General features: G+C 39.7%; 1 protein-coding gene across 8 annotated transcripts in view; it reads right to left on the bottom strand.

Moving 5' to 3' along the window:
• EBF1 (EBF transcription factor 1) overlaps positions 1-17,788 on the bottom strand; it is a 374,130-nt gene that overhangs the window by 66,407 nt on the left and 289,935 nt on the right. For 4 of the 8 annotated variants that reach the window (XM_035105765.2, XM_035105769.2, XM_035105767.2 and 1 more), the window contains exons 9-10: positions 17,165-17,298; positions 6,871-6,997 (exon numbers count right to left, since the gene is read on the bottom strand). In XM_035105765.2, coding sequence (XP_034961656.1) covers positions 6,871-6,997; positions 17,165-17,298 — 261 coding nt within the window. The remainder of the gene's footprint in view (positions 1-6,870; positions 6,998-17,164; positions 17,299-17,788) is intronic. The other 4 variants (XM_035105766.2, XM_035105770.2, XM_035105768.2 and 1 more) reach the window with 1 other exon arrangement.

Genomic DNA, 17,788 nt, shown 5'->3' with positions numbered 1-17,788 from the left:
AAAAACGGTCTCACAATAGTCTTTCAAAAGTCTTTCAAAAGTTTCAACAGAAGTCACTATTGAGGGACTTTACTTTTGAAACTTTTGAGATGTCTTCTGTTGAAACTTTTGAAAGACTGTAAGAGACTGAGGCTGCAATCCTATACTCACCTACCTGGGAGCAAACCTACTGTGCTTAAATAGGTCTTACTTTTAAACAGACATATATAGGATTGCATGTGAACAGAGAAGAAGGAGGAGAATCTCAGGAATGTTTGGGAACATTTAAGTAGCATTTAGATCACAGTGTGTTGTTCTTTTCTCTACTTGTATCACAAAGAGAAAAAATTCCCCAATTATTTTAAAAGTGGTTACATGGAACTGGAGTACATCATCTGATTAGCAGACTTTATGCTGTTAAGAATCATTTGTTTGCCTTTAATCCTTGGTAGAACTTTGAAAATTGGTAGCAATCTTACAGTTTTTAATGTGTAAATCTACGCAGTGTAATTTATTCTAATTGCTTCGCTTATGTTTATTTGATGCACAACAAGAGCAACAGAACAAAAAATGGAGAAGCCCTGCCTTCAACATTAGCTCCTTGACTGCATGGCCTCATCCTCTTATACCATTCAATAACAAAGAACATATAAAAGAATATATTAAAAAAAACCTCCACCAAATATTTACTGACCTCTGACATAATGTATCCTGTTTCTTATCCTTGGGGATGAGAGTTTGAGACTTTTGTATTCTATTTCCTAGTAAGAAATATTTCCCCTTGTTCCGGTGAAACAGTCTTCATGTCCCCAAACCAATCTATTACTAAAGTTGTTATTAACTATTGAAGCCTGAATAAAGAAAAAGAAAGTGGGTGGCAGTAACACGTAGCTCACTGTGGAGCAGAGGCAGTGAGTTGTTGGAAGGGGAATGAGAATACACCAGCTGATCCAATCTGGTGCTCCTATCAGGACACTTGCATTGCACAGCTCTTTCTGCTGGTATTGCGGGTTCTCCATTAAAGAGAGCACGATTTGCGGTGGGGGCTAGCAAACCACGCCTGTGGCAAAGGTGGGGGCATGAGTGGCCACCGTTTGATTGGTTATGGGCTGTTGTTGGGCATAATTGTATGTAGCAATTTAGTAAGTCAAGCCCCTAGGGTATATAAACTTAAATGCTTGTTTTTTTCTTTCTCTTTGGCTGCGTTTCTGATACCCACCCTCCCTCCGCTGTTTTTAGGCCTCTGTGTTGACATTGCTATGACTTTTCTTGGTCGCCTGTATTCAAGGGCCGGTAGGAATTTTTCCCATCTGGCTGATTGGCTGGTGCCATTTGGGTTTTCGCCTACTGCATAGCAAATAGTCACAACTTGTAAGGTTGGTGGTTAGGCATTGGTTATTTTGGTTGTATTAAGGGTCTTATTGATTAGTTGGCCCCAAGTTTATGCCTGAGTGGTGGGGAAATCCTGGTCAGGAAAACAGGGGCTCTATGCTGTGTCCGTAACCCCTAGGTAGGGGCCAGGACGGCATATTGATGCCTCTGGGAGCCTGAAGGGAGAGGGGAGAGTTCTGTACACCCGGTCCCCGTCTCTCCCTGTTTGGATTTCCCCGTGTTGACAAGGCAAGTTATTATTTTATTATCATTTCTGTCCTTAGGTGACAGTTGGGAACCAATGCCTACGCAACCACTCACATTGTTTTGGATTTAATAAAGTTGTGGCCAAATTCATGCCAAAAACCATTAAACTTAATCCTGTCTACGTTGTGATTTATTTAGGGGTGGTTTGGGGACCTCCACACGCAAGCAGCAGCGACTCTCATGCCAGTAGGTCAGGGAAATCTGCAACCCCACTACACCATCCACTACTGGTGCGTGGAAGACTGTAGAGCTGGTGAGGCTGCGTGCTGCAGTTACTCCACTTAAACTAAATTTCCATGATGCTCTCTGGTCAAATGTTGGAATATGGATTAACAAAAGGAAGGAGCCAAACATTTTGGTAGTATGATGCAAGACTAATGACAGCCAGTGTGTCTCTTATTACTTCTTAATCTAATCAACAATGATTTTCCCCTACCTTTCCTTTTTGAAAGAAGCCCAACATTTTATTGACATAGTTTCAAGAAAATGTGAAACTTTTTCATGAACAAAATTCAAAATGTCAAAATTCAGTCCCGGGGGGGAAATGTTCGCAGTGTGGACTAGAACACAGAGAACTCTTCACACCCACACCCAGGTGGCTTCTATCCAGAATGTAGTATTTTGGTGGTTTGTAATTGCAATCAGTGAAAGGATTGGCTTTGTGATCTTTTGAAAAGAGTGCAGGACTACGGAGATCAGGAGACTGATGCACAGAAAACTTTGCTCCACTCAGGATGCTATTTACAGAAGATAAGAAAGTGGCAGAAAACAAGCAACATTCAATTCTTTTTTGAGGTGGGGTACTGTTTTATTTGGAACAAATGAACACTGTTTGGGGCAGCGATGAATTTTTCTATATTAAACAGGAACTTGAAGTGTCTTGCTTAATGTCTCCTCAGTATATTTTTGTTTTAGAATAGGATCCTCAATGTAACATAAAGTCATATTTTAATGCAAGAAGCTACTGAAAAAATATATTGCATTTAAATGAGTATTTTAAGCTTCGTGAATCATATACTGTATTGTACAAGGTCTAGCAACCATGTACTGAGGGACTGCCAGGTAGTTTAAAATGATGCCAGCCCAGTATTGCAGTCTCTGGAGAGCAACATAAACTGGAGATTTGTCCACCCCAAAATAAATTGATACGCATACCAGTTTGGTCACATGTTGTGCAGGCTTATACCAGGTGCCTAGATCAGACCTAATTTACTGAATGGAATTTGGAAGCTGACACACATAGGTGATTCATGCTATTTTAAAAAATCTCCAACAGTTGGAAATATTTTAAAGAATTTTAAAATATAATTGAATTGAGTAATTGCATTGTAAGCTCTTTAGAGTTTAAATAAAAGGGTGGGACATACATACATACATACATACATACATACATACATACATACATACATACATACATTTTATTGGAAGTCGGCTCTGCTGACAGAAAGCATTTGTGCCCAATGACATTAGCCCTATTCCCAGCCATCCCTAGATGGGACTGTCTCACACCCAGTCATTCAGATTCCGAGACACACCATCTTGCATTTCCTTCAGTAAAGACAGCCTGACATAGGCATTTCTGTCAGCTCTAGTTGAAAACAGTTTTACTTCTCTTCAGCGACTTTTGTGACAGGCAAAATCCATGCAGAAAAGCAATTCCTGTCAGGAGGTTTCATGAGTCTGTAACATAAACATCCTTCTGAAGTGCTTCCAAGGAAGGTGTGTGTGTGTGTGTGTGTGTGTGTGTGTGTGTGTGTGTGTGTGTGTGTGTGTTTTCTATCACACTGTAAACCTCACAGGGAATTTAATGTAAAAGAAAAGAGAATAACATTACATTTTATACAATTATGTGAATTTTAAATACGTTGTTGCTTTGTGTAAGGCTGGCCCCTTTTAAGAGTTCACTGAAAAACAGGCACTGCCGAACACTGAAAGTATCTGAGTTCTTTTTTTTCTATATTTAAATCTTTTTAACATCTAAATGTGAATTGTTTTGTTTTGCAAGAGACTGCCTGTGAAATGACAGAGGTGGAGGGTGGGTGGGTGGGTGGGATCAAGGAACTGTTTTCCTCCCTTAATGAAGCTTGGAATGTAGTTCTTACAAAAAAATTTTTAAGACATAACATTTCTCCTTGCATCGAGGATCTTGCTTCACAGATGCAACATGCAATTCACAGATCAAATTTCTAAGTTGTTGGCAGTTAAACGAAGGGGAGGGGGGAAATAACTTAAAATTAATGGGCCACTAGGCTTTTTTTCCCTGAGAATTTAAGCACTTAACAGTTAAAAAAAAAGTTTACAGCCAGGTGGCTTGAGGGGATATTTTGTTGAACACTGATTAAAAATAATTTCTTCTAAATGAGACCTAACCACAAAATGGGGCCATTAATGGATAGGGCATTTTCACCAGAGAGGAAAGTACGCCTGAATGGCTTTTGCACTGCCCACAACCCCCAATTCTCTTTCCTCTTTTCTTTCCTCCTCTGTCCTCTTTTCTCATTCTCAATCTCAGGGTAAATAAACACCAAGTGATGCCTCACTGTTTTCAGCCAAAAACAGAGGCCAAACTCCTCTGAGAAAACATTTGGCCTCTGTGGTTTTGTAAAACGTTCCAGAACACTGAATTCACTGACAAACACTGTGGAAAAACTCCCACCGACTGGAACGCTGCTGTGGAATGTTGCAGGATCAGAACTTCCAATTGGTCCATTTCCTGTAGGCCCATAATGAGACTTGTTAAAAAAAAAGTGGGGGGGGGTAAACTATGTGGGAGTTAAAAGAAGTTCTCATGGGAAAAATGAATGGCAAGAAATTCTCGCTTTAAAAGAAACAGCTAATCTGCTAGTTTGATTATTCTTCAAAATTTACAATGAACTAATAATCCTAATTAAAACCACTTGGCCTAGTTCTGTAAAGCATCATGGCTTTTTCTATGCTTCGTTTGTACACACCACAGTCTATTATTTCTCCCCCCTTCTACTGATCACTAACAAAGTGCTGACTTTGTCAGGGCGGCTGAGCTAATTTTGTGAACTCAGTGTGAAACCATAGCTAAACAAAATTGTAGTAATTTTCCTTAATTTGTAATAGTGATTGGAGTGCAAACGAAATTTTCCTCTTGGGTCAATCCTATAATTTTCAATTAACTTAAACTATTCAGCAGGTTTGCTCCAATTCTGCATTTTGTTTAAAAGGCTGGGAGGCATTTCTGAAGGTGAGACTGGTGGGTGTAGAAATGTATAACTCCCCTTCCCTTTTAATTTTTTGTACCCAAACAGTCATCTGCTTGTGGATTCTTAAGTCCTCTAGACTGCACTAAATTCCTTCTTTGTTCTACATGGTTGATATTCTGCGATACATAGAACTTCCGTATTGAATATCAGCTATATACATTGTTATGTTATGTATTCTTTTGTTTATTAGTCTATTTTGCAATATAAAATCTTTAATAAAAAATTAATTATGAAAAAAAATCCTTATTTATTCTGTATAAAATGGAGTACATCATGCAACGAAAACAAAAAGCACCACCACCAGCCCATTTATTTATTTATTGAAGTGGATTCTACAAAGACAACAGGCACACAACCCTGCAAAAGTTAGCCCTTGCAATAAATGGATATACGGGCAGCCAAGTATGCAGAGAGCTGAAATGCAAGTCCTGAGACACAAGAGAGTTTCAACTGCAGGCCAGCATCTAACCTTGGAAGCCCATTTAAAAGGAATTTTGAACAAAGACAGTGCTAGGTAGCAAGCAAGTAGAGGCCATAGAGGTATAGAAGGAAAATGAAGGCTGATAGCCAAAGGCACCTAGAGCAGGGCCAGGGAGCCACAAGCAAAGCCCTGATATTGCCCAGCTGTAGGCTCATGCCTGCCCCAGATGCATTTCTAGCCTGGCGAGCTATAACATGATGCCTAAGAGATAGAGTTAAGGATTACCATCTTCAAGCATTGCTGCTTTACAAGCTGCGCTCAATCCATTGTGTTTAGGTCAGAGAGCACTCCACTAGGAGTGCATTAAGGTTACCAGTAGCATGTCTTAGTAGACTACACTGCTTGGACAAATGGCCAATGGTGGTAAGCAGAGTGGGTTGTTCCCAAAACATGGGTGGCGCTGTGGTCTAAACCAGTGTGCCTCTTGGGCTTGCCAATCGGAAGGTCGGTTATTTGAATCCCCGCAAAGGAGTGAGCTCCCGTTGTTCTGTCCCAGCTCCTGCCAACCTAGCAGTTCGGAAGCAGTTTCATTGCACTCTGGTTTCTGTCACGGTGTTCCGTTGCACCAGAAGCAAGTTTCGTCATGATGGCCACATGACCCGGAAAGCTGTGTGAGGACAAATGCTGGCTCCCTCGGCCTGAAAGCGAGATGAGCACCGCAACCCCATAGTCGCTTTTGATTGGACTTAACTGTCCAGCGGTCCTTTACCTTTACCTTTTTACATGCCAACTTTAAAGGCATTGTATTTCATATTTCTATTATATGGAACAAGCTTTCTTGCCATACATTCCCTTCTTCTCAGTCTAGGTAAATACACACCTGTGAAACAGAGGCTTTTGTCTACACAACCACTCAAATAGATCAACGTCACCTGAGAAGTGGCCAAGCAGAGGCCTGTGAGAAATTCCCAAGTACAAGAGGACTGCAGCTACCAGCAACCGGTAACATTACTCCCTCTGATCATGGAGTCAGAGCACAGCCATCATGGCTAGTAGTCCTTGATAGCCTTGTCCTCCATGAATTTGTCTAACCCTCTTTTAAAGTTTGTGGCTGTCACTGTGGGAGCAATTTCCACATTTAACATTGAGAAGAAGTACTGTTCTGTTCTGAATCTTCCAACATTCAACATTCCACTTCGTCCGATGTCTATGAGTTTTAGTGCTAGGAGACAGGAAGAAGAACTTTTCCCTAGCCACTTTCTGCATGCCATGCTCAGTTTCATAAATTTCTATCATGTCACCTTTTAACCACCTTTTCTCTGAACTAAAAAGTTCAAAACATTGAAACCTTTCCTCACAGGGGAGCTGCTCCATCTCCTTAAACATGTTGGTTGCCATTTTCTGAATCTTTTCCAACTCTACAATATCCTTTTTAAAGTGAGGCAACCAGAACGCTGTCTGCGCCGCTGCATTCCAAACGTGGTTGCACCAAAGCCTATTGCAGTAACATTCCATCTAAAAGCAGCAATGTCAGCAAAGATGGATTAAACAAATCTTTTCCCATTCTGTTATGAATAGTCAAAATTAAAGCACCCTTACCTGTGTAGATGAATCTTCCAGGTGTGCCCTTACAGAACTGCTTGGACTTGTAGGACAATGTAACTTCTACCACACCTGGGATGTGTCGGGGTGGTGTCTGAACTCTGATTGCATGAGGCGTAATGAGCTAGGAGGAAAAAAATAAGTAAGGAGGAAATCAGTGAGATGCAAAATAGTTCTTTAATAACACATTCGTCTCAGATCACATAAACAAAGGTTTGGAACATGTAATTAACCTGTCAGTGTTTGAATGCGTTTTTGAAGTACCCAGTATAAAAGCCAATGACAACAATATTTGCAAATGTTCATCTTCCCAGTCGTAACAATATTAGCTCTGTTTTCATACATGGCAGGCATTTGCTTCTGGGTATGAAAATTGTTTGTGACACATTGCAACATTTGAATGCAGTCAACTTTCAGTTTCTATATATCCATGCATCTCAAGGAAAATAATAATAATTCAGGGATTAGCATATGCCAGCTTCCGTAGCATATTATTGAAAATTAACAGAAAATTCCCAAATTCTAAAATGTAGTATGTACCTCATATGACAAGAGAATAATCCAGTCAAAGTAAATTCCGTTTGTGCCTCACTGACATATATCTATGCAAGAGTGAGGGTACACTCAGACATGGGGATTGTTATGTTAGTTTTCCGAATTACAATGCTAGTGTTTCTATCCTGGATTCTAACATTTCTTTTTATACAGTGTTACCTGTTGCATTATGGGACTGTGGCTTTTTGATCGATATACCTCCATGGCATGCTAATTTTTAAATGCTGAGAAAGAACTGTATGCTGGGATAACACTTCAAATTTCATCATGCCAAATTACAATGCAGAACTCCCATGATTTTCCAGGTTAACAGGGCTGCAAACTTTTTTTTTTTCTGAAAGCAAAAAGCATGCAGATGAACACTAAACTTCTGCTAGATTCCACTAGTTTTCCAGAAGTGACTTTTACATTGTGCTGTGGTCTAAACCACTGAGCTTCTTGGGCTTGCTGATCAGAAGGTCGGCAGTCTGAATCCGTGTGACAGGGTGAACTCCTGTTGCTCTGTCCCAGCTCATGCCAACCTAGCAGTTCGAAAGTTGGCAGTGCAAGTAGATAAATAAGTACCACTGTGTCAGGAAGGGAAACGGTGTTTCTGTGCACTCTGGTTTCTGTTCCGTTGTGCCAGAAGTGGTTTAGTCATGTTGGCCACATGACCCAGAAAGCTGTCTGTGGACAAACACTGGCTCCCTCGGCCTGAAGTGAGATGAGCGCCGCAACCCCATAGTCACCTTTGACTGGACTTACCGGCCAGGGGTCCTTTATACAAACACACACATACACACACACACACATATGAAATTATGACTCTTCTAATAATTCATCTATTGGGTAAATTGCATGCATAATAAAAACATAGCACAGGGGGAAATGAAATGAAGACAGAACAAACTGAAATAAAAAGAGGAAAGTTTCAAAGAGGGTTTGGCCATGGAGAGAGGTATTGGCTGAGTGGCAAAGCAAAGGCTTCGTATAAACAGGTTCAATCACTGGCATCTTGAGCTATAGTATGTCAGGCATGGCAGTCCACTGGCTGAGACCTTGGGGAGTCACTGTTCATCAGATATGGAACCCGATGGACCAGTGGTCTGACTCAGTATAAGATAGCATCATATCTGCCCAAATTCACTCTCATTTTACAGTGCGGCATATATTAGGATGTGCATCAGATTCAGGCAAATCCACAGGTGAAGCAAGATGTCTTAAGATATTTGGGGTTTGTCAGAGATACAGCCACATATCTATGAGGCGGGCAAAAGTCAAAGCAGGGTCCTTAGAAGCACTTTGTAACCCTTTGGCAATCCAGGCACTAAAAATTAATAAATCTGCAGGCAGGCGTTTGCTGAAAGTAAAAGCAATGTTTCTAAGCTTACCGTAACAACAGCAGCAGTTGCTGGGGTGGCAAGAAGGCAGCACAGAATTGTGCTCCTGAATTCCTAGGGAGTATTGTTGCCGCTTCATAAAGGAAACAAAGGTGAAGCATGGGGAGCTCAGCCTAGTGTAGGTGCAGCAATAGGCACAGTGGATTGGCTCTGCCGCTGCACCTCCACCAAGCAGAGCTCTCTGCACATTGCCATTCCCCTCTTATAAGCAGCAGCAAAGCTCACTGTTTGGAAGCCAGATGCCATCACACCACACTGCCTGTGTTGCCCCACCAATCACTGCTGCATAACATCATAATGCCAGAGCAGGATGATGACGGATGGGAAAGCAATCACCAGAGTGGTGAGAGGGCACAGGGGAAGAGCTGTGTTGTTACTGACAGCTTCACCTCATAATTAGAGGGAAGGGTTTTACTAGCCCTCTCCAATCCCAGTGCTTTGAGGGAGGGAACAGCTTTGCAACAGCCAAACTTTAAGCGTAAGATGCAAAGATGAAGAGAGTGGAGGCAGAGTTCCTTCATGACTGACAACTTTAAATTGTAATCAGAGAGAATGATTTCACCCAGGAAAACAAATCTTTCAGTTCTTCCCACTCCAAAATCAAATTTAAAGGTTCCCAGAACAAAAACACCTAGGCTCATTTGTCTGCCATTCTTACCCAGAAGCAACTCTCTCCTGTCTGCAATTTTCAGACCAATTGCCCATAAAACACCAGGGAAGATGAAGTGATTCCTTTTTTACCAGCTCCCAACTGTAATGGCTGCCTTTGCAGAAAAAAAAGTACAGCTATTCTTTTGCATTTTTGCATGATTCTTGCCCTCAGAAGGTGTGACCTTGCCAAAAATGTCATCCAATTGTAGCCTCTCTCACTTTTTAAAAGTGAGACATTATTCCTTTTTTGAAAGAAAACAAGCAGGCTTGGACCCCTGAGCTGAACTAGACAGCCTTCAAATTAGTTCTAGCCAAATCAGCCTGTTTTATGAAGCACGGGGGGGGGGGGGGTCCCAAATGAAATCTTGTGATCGGTGTGTGTGCATGTAAATATGTATATGTGTGTATATACGTCTGTATGTGTGCAAATTAATATCTCTGCAGCTTCCATACGTCTGCCCCCAATTTAACTCTCTTTCAACATCATTTCATCCATTTCCCAATAAAAACAACTTGGTTCCCATGAAGAAACTGACATATTTATGGTACATTGTTGCATAGTGTTAAGGTTGAAAAGAGTTCAGCAGATTGCTGGAAGGTTCTTTACGATCATGCTCCCCCATTCTCTTTTAAGTAAATATGTTAAACAAAAACTATAGTTTTAAAAGTACAATCATATATATATTTGTCCAGTCATTCTGGGCACGAACTTTCTATCAAACTGGACATTTAGTTCATTTTGTACTGCAGGTTACAGAAAGGGGTAAATCTGAAAACCGCTCCTCCCTGCCCTTCTACTTCCTGTGTTGAAATTTTGAATGGATTCTTATAAATCATATACACCCCCCCCCCCAACAATGCTTCAGGAATGCATGTGTAGCAGTAGCCATTAATGATACAGGTGTATCAATAGGCTAAGTCACAGCCCAGAGATTTAAACTGCTAAAGTAACCCCAAAGGAATACCAAAGCCTGAGACATAACCTCTAGTTACTAGTTCTCTTTTTTTTTAATGTCACAAATCCTTAAGCACTTAAGTTTGTGCTACACTCTTTCACTGTATCAAATGTGATGCAATGGAACATTTATCTGCTCTAAGCAACCTATCATTATTTTGTCAACATTCAAACATCTCCCAGTAACCCCTAAAGTTTTTCTGTACACACTAACATAACTGCAGTTGCCTGCCACTAGACTATCTTTCCTCTCATTACAGGACCATTTACTATTAACTGCTCCATGGATACAAATCCAGGACAGAGAAAAAAGGCAGGTGAAGTCAATATCTGGCACTTACTCCAGGTAGACTAATTCTTCTTGTTATTTTTTTAAGGGTGTGGTGTTTAATATATGCATTCCATTCTGTTAAGTTGCGAGCAACTACGAGGGTTTAGTCAAAAAGGCAGAATATAAATCGATTTAAGAAAATAAAGCGAGTTACTTAGACATAAAAAAAATGAGAATATGGAACAAGGTTGGAATCAAGCACAACAGCACCTCTCCCTTCTGGGATTTTTAAGTAAACTTAAAACTTTTTAAGATGTTATGCTTGTCATCTGTTTTGTATTGTTGTTGTTGTTGTTTAGTCGTTTAGTCGTGTCCGACTCTTCGTGACCCCATGGACCATAGCACGCCAGGCACTCCTGTCTTGCACTGCCTCCCGCAGTTTGGTCAAACTCATGTTCGTAGCTTCGAGAACACTGTCCAACCATCTCGTCCTCTGTCGTCCCCTTCTCCTAGTGCCCTCCATCTTTCCCAACATCAGGGTCTTTTCCAAGGATTCTTCTCTTCTCATGAGGTGGCCAAAGTATTGGAGCCTCAGCTTCACGATCTGTCCTTCCAGGGAGCACTCAGGGCTGATTTCCTTAAGAATGGATAGGTTTGATCTTCTAGCAGTCCATGGGACTCTCAAGAGTCTCCTCCAGCACCATAATTCAAAAGCATCAATTCTTCGACGATCAGCCTTCTTTATGGTCCAGCTCTCACTTCCATACATCACTACTGGGAAAACCATAGCTTTAACTATACGGACCTTTGTCGGCAAAGTGATGTCTCTGCTTTTTAAGATGCTGTCTAGGTTTGTCATTGCTTTTCTCCCAAGAAGCAGGCGTCTTTTAATTTCGTGACTGCTGTCACCATCTGCAGTGATCAAGGAGCCCAAGAAAGTAAAATCTCTCACTGCCTCCATTTCTTCCCCTTCTATTTGCCAGGAGGTGATGGGACCAGTGGCCATGATCTTGGTTTTTTTGATGTTGAGCTTCAGACCATATTTTGCACTCTCCTCTTTCACCCTCATTAAAAGGTTCTTTAATTCCTCCTCGCTTTCTGCCATCGCTTTCTGTTTTGTATAAATTCTCTTAAATCAGTTGGAACATGAACCATATTACAAGGCGAACAACAGGGCTTAAGAATAGCAGGACATATGTTGTTGCTATCATTTTAAGATCCCAAAGTATATTGGTCATTGCATCAGTAACAAGTTCGTAATCTACTCCACTTATTTTTATATTGTATACGGTAACTGCATCCTATGGAGCTGTTGTTGGTATTGCTATACATTTATTTATTTATTTTAAAAAATGTTGTTAGTTCTAGATAATTTGTCCTGAATGACAAAAGTATTGACAGCTTGTTAGAAATTCATTTGAGTTACTGTGCAAAAGTGAAATGTACCAACAGCCTCATTGTTCTGTTGGTTGAAATTAGTGTACTTAAAATCCACACCAGCAGTGTGCTATGCAATACGTGTAATGCAGAGAAGTGCAGCAATTGCCCCACAGTTATTAAATTCTTTTCCTGGAGTCTTGCCAAATACTAATGGAGCCTCTTTCAGACACACTATGAGACCTCTTCATTTTGGCTGCCTTTTGGCTTCAAGATTTAAGCTCTCAATTGGGCTGAGGCTTTATGTCTTATTTGGTCTGACATTATCAGGATTTTTCTGTGTACTTTTATTATTTTAACCGTTCCCTATTTCTGTGGATGGGGAAGGCTTGTGCTTTAAATATAATCCATAAATAAAAGAATGAATGCATGAACATAAGTAATTTCAGCAGCTGGAACAAAGAGGAAGAAGAAATTTATCAACATAAATATAATGAAAAGAGACATGTACTTTCAAAGCACATGGCTATGTCTTCTGCCTTCAGTTCTGCAGAACAATTAGCACAGGTCTTAATGTTTAAACCCAAAACATATTAAAGATTTTACCTTTTCAGGGCATTTGTAAACAGCCATATGCCTATCTCCCTTTTCATTCTTCTTCTTCTTATTTTTATTATTAAAATTTATATCCCACCTTTCTTCCACTGAATTCTAATTCTAATTCTTCCACTGAATTCCGTGCCTTGATCAGTCTCCCATCAAGGCACGGATAAAACCCAGATTTGTTTCACTTTAGCAAGGTTACCAACTGCATTATGTTTCATCAGACCATGCCCTGGAACCACTTCTTACAATTCCCCAAATTTCTGAAGCCCAGAATATGAGAGAGGCAGGCAGCACAATGGCACTAATGTCAGAAATACCCAAATTCAAAGATCGCTTTATCACTGACGATTTCTGTGGCCTTAGACCCTAATCTGCGACTGCAACATGAAAAGAACTAAAGGCCTACAGCAAATGTTTAGACTGTCCATTTCCAACATATACAATTCTTCCATTCCAGCTACCTAATCAGCACCCTAATGGAGAACGTCTCTTTGGGCTACTTTGGATATAATTTTTCTGGCTTCAAAAACTTTATGCATGCTCTTGATTTCACTAGTGTCTCTCTCCCCAACAACAAGACTTTTACCCTATCTTGCCACTTCAAAAGTGCCAAAACGAGCTAATAATATCAAAAATAGTTTTAAAACAAATCACAAAAATAAATGTATATAGCTAACAAAAATTAAACAGAAAAAGGGTGACAGATAAAAAGAAGAAGCTATGCTTTCATGCTCTTAAGCATAAAGAGATAGTGTCCCTGCAGTCCTCATCTTACAAGAGAGAGTCAACATTTTCTGAGGTTTAATCAAGGCTGCCAAATAATCTGGTCTTGGAACTGAAATTATTTGCTTGTTTATGCCATTGTATATACAATTGCTGCTTGTGTATGAACGACATAATTCAAGTGAATAACCTGTTCTTTTTTTTTAAGTGAAAGAATTTTTTTTAAAAAATTCATTATGGCAGTTGAAGATTAATTGAAAGCCCTGGCCTGAAGTATCTGTATTTCTGCACACAATTAATGTGACAAATTATGTTCCGAAGTACTTCCCTGAGTGAGAAAGGTTGTAATTATGTTATGAGAGCCTATAACTGAAATGTATGTTTAAATAATAAATATGTGTTTCCAAAATCATTTTAAATCTACATATTTAACATGCATCTCAATCCTCAAAGTGCTGTGCTAGCAAAAGTCCTATTTTCTTCAATGGCACATACACCAGTGCAGAGTCTCAATAAATGGCTTGATAATCAGCTTTCATTTCATGCCTATAAATACTGCAATTACAAAGCTTGAATACATGCAAAATACATTAAAATTGCAATATTTGCACTGCAAATTGCTTATGGTGTGTGCCTTACAGCAGCAATACTATTTCAGAATGAACATGAGCTCATGCCCCTTGTTTCTCAAATGTAACGTGTAAAATATTAATTTAGATCTAAGGGGGGAGATCTAAATAAAGGTCCTTTTAAAATTTATCTCCCGCAGTTAACTGTATTGGATCAATTCATTTTGGAGTGCAATGTAAACTGGATGGAACTGATTCTTAGCCCTTAAGAATGCTTTACCCCCATGCCAATATTTTCAATAGAGTTAGAAATATGGAAGGGAAGTATAAAATAAATTAATCTTTTAAATGAAAGTTCCATACCTCTGAAGAAAGAAACAGATTATTTGTTTTGTTTGTGGGGGGAGCTCCTGAATGACCACATTTAAAGAAAAAGATGCAGTGGGGACAAGGTACCTAAGATGTGGCTCACATTGAAATATGTGCATTCTACGCCTCACAGTACAGCAATGGCACCTGGGGAGAATCTTGTTTATTTAAGCACCATGGTGAAGCATCTCTTGCAGCCAATGGCACAGCTGCCAGTGCCTTATTGGTAAATCAAATTCCCATGAAGACAAATAAAGATGAAGTTCACATCTTTATGGGTACCTACTGTAAAATGATCCACCATACTTTTCAAGAACCAAAGACCAAAGTGCAAAACTCTGATGGCAACCATAAAAATAAAAGAAATGTTGTCTTCTTGGCTAGACCTTAAGTAACATATGATCAAATGATTATTCATTTGAGAGCCAGCTCAAACATACAGGCACTCACATATTGCAATCATCACTTGGAATGATACCACTTCAGAATGGGACATATGAATATAAGAGGCCTTATATACTGAGTTGCATCGTCTAGCCCAGTGCTATCTACTGTGACTGGAAGTGGCACCCAATGTCTTAAGCATAAATAATTTCCTGCACTAATATTTGAGACACTTATTAACAGGAGATTCTGGGGAATTAACCTAGGATGCTTTTCATGCAAAGGATATGCTCTACCACAGAGGTATCGCTTCTCCCCTAAGTGCATGTCATACGTTTTATTGTGATTTTATATATGCTGGAAGCCACCCAGAGTGTCTGGGGAAACCCAGGCAGATGGACAGGGTTTAAATAAAGTAGTAGTAGTAGTAGTAGTAGTAGTTATTAAGCCTTCTCATCTTGGCATAGTTTCTCCATTCACACCGAATTCTCCTTTGTCACAGCAAATGGGTGAATCCATCAATTTCACTTTCACTTTCTTACTTTTCCACTCTTAAATCCAGTACTCCACATTTCCACATCATTTTGCATATATTTTTTTAAAAGCATCATGAGCATTCCTCCGCATTTTAGTGAATTTTTCCTAATATTCACATTTGTGTGCAGTTTTGCAATAGATACACATTTCAGCAAAGCAATGTCCCCCCAAATAATGCATTTTTTATGTTATCTTAAGTGACAAATGCATTTTAATGCACACTCTTCCCAGTGTATACATTTTTTATACATCACTTGGCTGAAGAACAGCATCGCAAAATTCAAAGAAGTGTGAATTTTGAAAGATGGTTGTTTTGATTTTCAGATTGGTTTTTTTTAATAAAAAATGCTAATTAGTTATGTTCTCCTTTAAATCCAAACTGGATCCTCCTCATTCCTAGAACAGCTTCGCTACACTCTCTTGCCGTTTGAAGCTTGACAATTTTTTGCAAGTCTCAATATGTTTGTGTATGTTGGGAATGTTCTTCTAATAATTTGTTGGCACATGAAGATCTCCCATATCAGAGATGATTGTAGATTGGAAGCCTTTTCCTTATTAGTTCTCTAGATGTGGAAGATCTTGACATAAGAGGCACTCAAACAAGTGATCTATTATATCACATGAACACCTACACATTTCAATTGCCTCTAAAGCTGCCATTTTCAAATCACTTTTTGTGAAGTAGTCCCATTATAGTCCAACAACTGCTATTGGATTAAGTAATTTCAACAGCTGTGTCACCACTGACATGGCCACATATTTACACCAGTTGATAAAAAGGGCATAAATTGATGGGAAATGGAAAAGGAAGGAAAATGTCAACAAATGAGTGGAGAAAATTATTAACTAAGATATGGATATTGCAGCACAAAGAATATAAAGTTAGTGGCCTCATTCACACACCATGCTAAGCCAACCTTATTTTAGCACAGGGGTCAGTAACCGTTTTCAGCTGTGGGCTGGTCCACCGTCTGGACTATTTTTTTTTTAAAGGGGGGGGATGAATGAATTCCTATGCCCCACAAATAACCCAGAGATGCATTTTAAATAAAAGCACACAGTCTACTCATGTAAAAACACGCTGATTCCCGGACCGTCTGTGGGCCGGATTGAGAAGGCAATTGGGCCGCATCTGGTACCCGGGCTTTAGGTTGCCTACCCCTGTTTTAGCACAAACATACAGGATCTTGAAGAGGAGGTCACAACTACTTTGCTCCTCCCCAGTTTCTCAGCTGCTGCGTTGAGCTTAGCCATAGTTTAATAAGTCATTTGGATGGCTTAATAAGTCATCTGGAATATGGTTCGGTTCTCTTGGACAAAAAACAAGCAATAAATCATAGGACCAACTTTGGCTATAGTTCATGGCTAGTCTGGAGAATGCTAAACCATAAGCCAGGGTTCAAATGACACACAAAATCAAGCTATGGCCTAGCATAGCACAATGCAACAGAGGAATGACCAGGGAGCAGCAAAACAGTTTTGAGTTCCTCTCTTGGGGCCTACATACTTGCACGTTCACACTAAACCATGGTTTGCCATAACATGTTGTGCAAACTAGTGCCTGGTTAAAAAAAGTAAGAATTATAATTAAGGGCTGGATGATTTTATTCACATTGAGGCAAATTAAGGTAACTGAGACTACCAGTGGTTTTATTTTATTTTGGGGGGGGGGAGGGAGGAACTGTGACATAGATTATTATATTTTAGAATGTCAATAGACTGACTAGAACCGTTAATTTAAACAAGGACAGTGGCACTCTATTTGTGCCAAGGGTTGCTCCAGTGCTTTTATATAAAATGGGAGGAATAAGAAAATCTTTCTCATTGTTACTGCAATAGAACAGGGGCTAAAAGAAAGAAAGCTGGCTATAAACTACACAAAGTTACTGGATATTAATGTGCAGACAACACCTACCTCACTCCAGACCAGCATGGTGCCGAATATGACCTGTAACCCATCAAAGAAATTGTCTCCTATGATGATGACAGTGGCACCTCCTGTAGTCCATCCTTCACTTGGACTGATGGCTTTGATACATGGTGTAGCTGCTTTCCAACACACATGAAAAAGAAGTATTCGGCTGTTAGAACAAGATTTTAATGATAGAAGACTTGAGAAGGGGGAAGGGGAGGAAAAGCTTTGATTTTCTTTCTCCTATACTATGATGCAGGTTCTAGAGAGAGAGATCTCTCTACTTTGTGTGTGAGAGATCCCAAACCAGATCTTTGAAAAGGGAATGTTTGCCATTAAAATTTTATTTTGTTTCCATTGTTTCTCTTGAGAAGATAATCGTGTTTGGCAGGCCATATAAAGAAAATAGCAGCATTGCTGGCTGAAGCCTGACTAGAGAATAGAGCACATTTTTGTAACACTGAATTCAGGTCTCTACAAAACATGATCTTGGGCTGTCTTTGAGTTCCATTATAACAAAGCTCAAATTTTATTTGAGGAACTTACTGTGTCTAGAGTGTTCCTTGTGTCATGGAACCATTTTATCCAATTAATACATTTTATAAAATCATTATTGAATTTTGTTAG

The sequence above is a fragment of the Zootoca vivipara genome, chromosome 2 (assembly GCF_963506605.1).
Source record: "Zootoca vivipara chromosome 2, rZooViv1.1, whole genome shotgun sequence".
Lineage (NCBI taxonomy): Eukaryota > Metazoa > Chordata > Lepidosauria > Squamata > Lacertidae > Zootoca > Zootoca vivipara.
The sequence above is the reverse complement of the archived record's forward strand: the minus strand, read 5'-3'. Positions and strand labels throughout refer to the sequence as shown.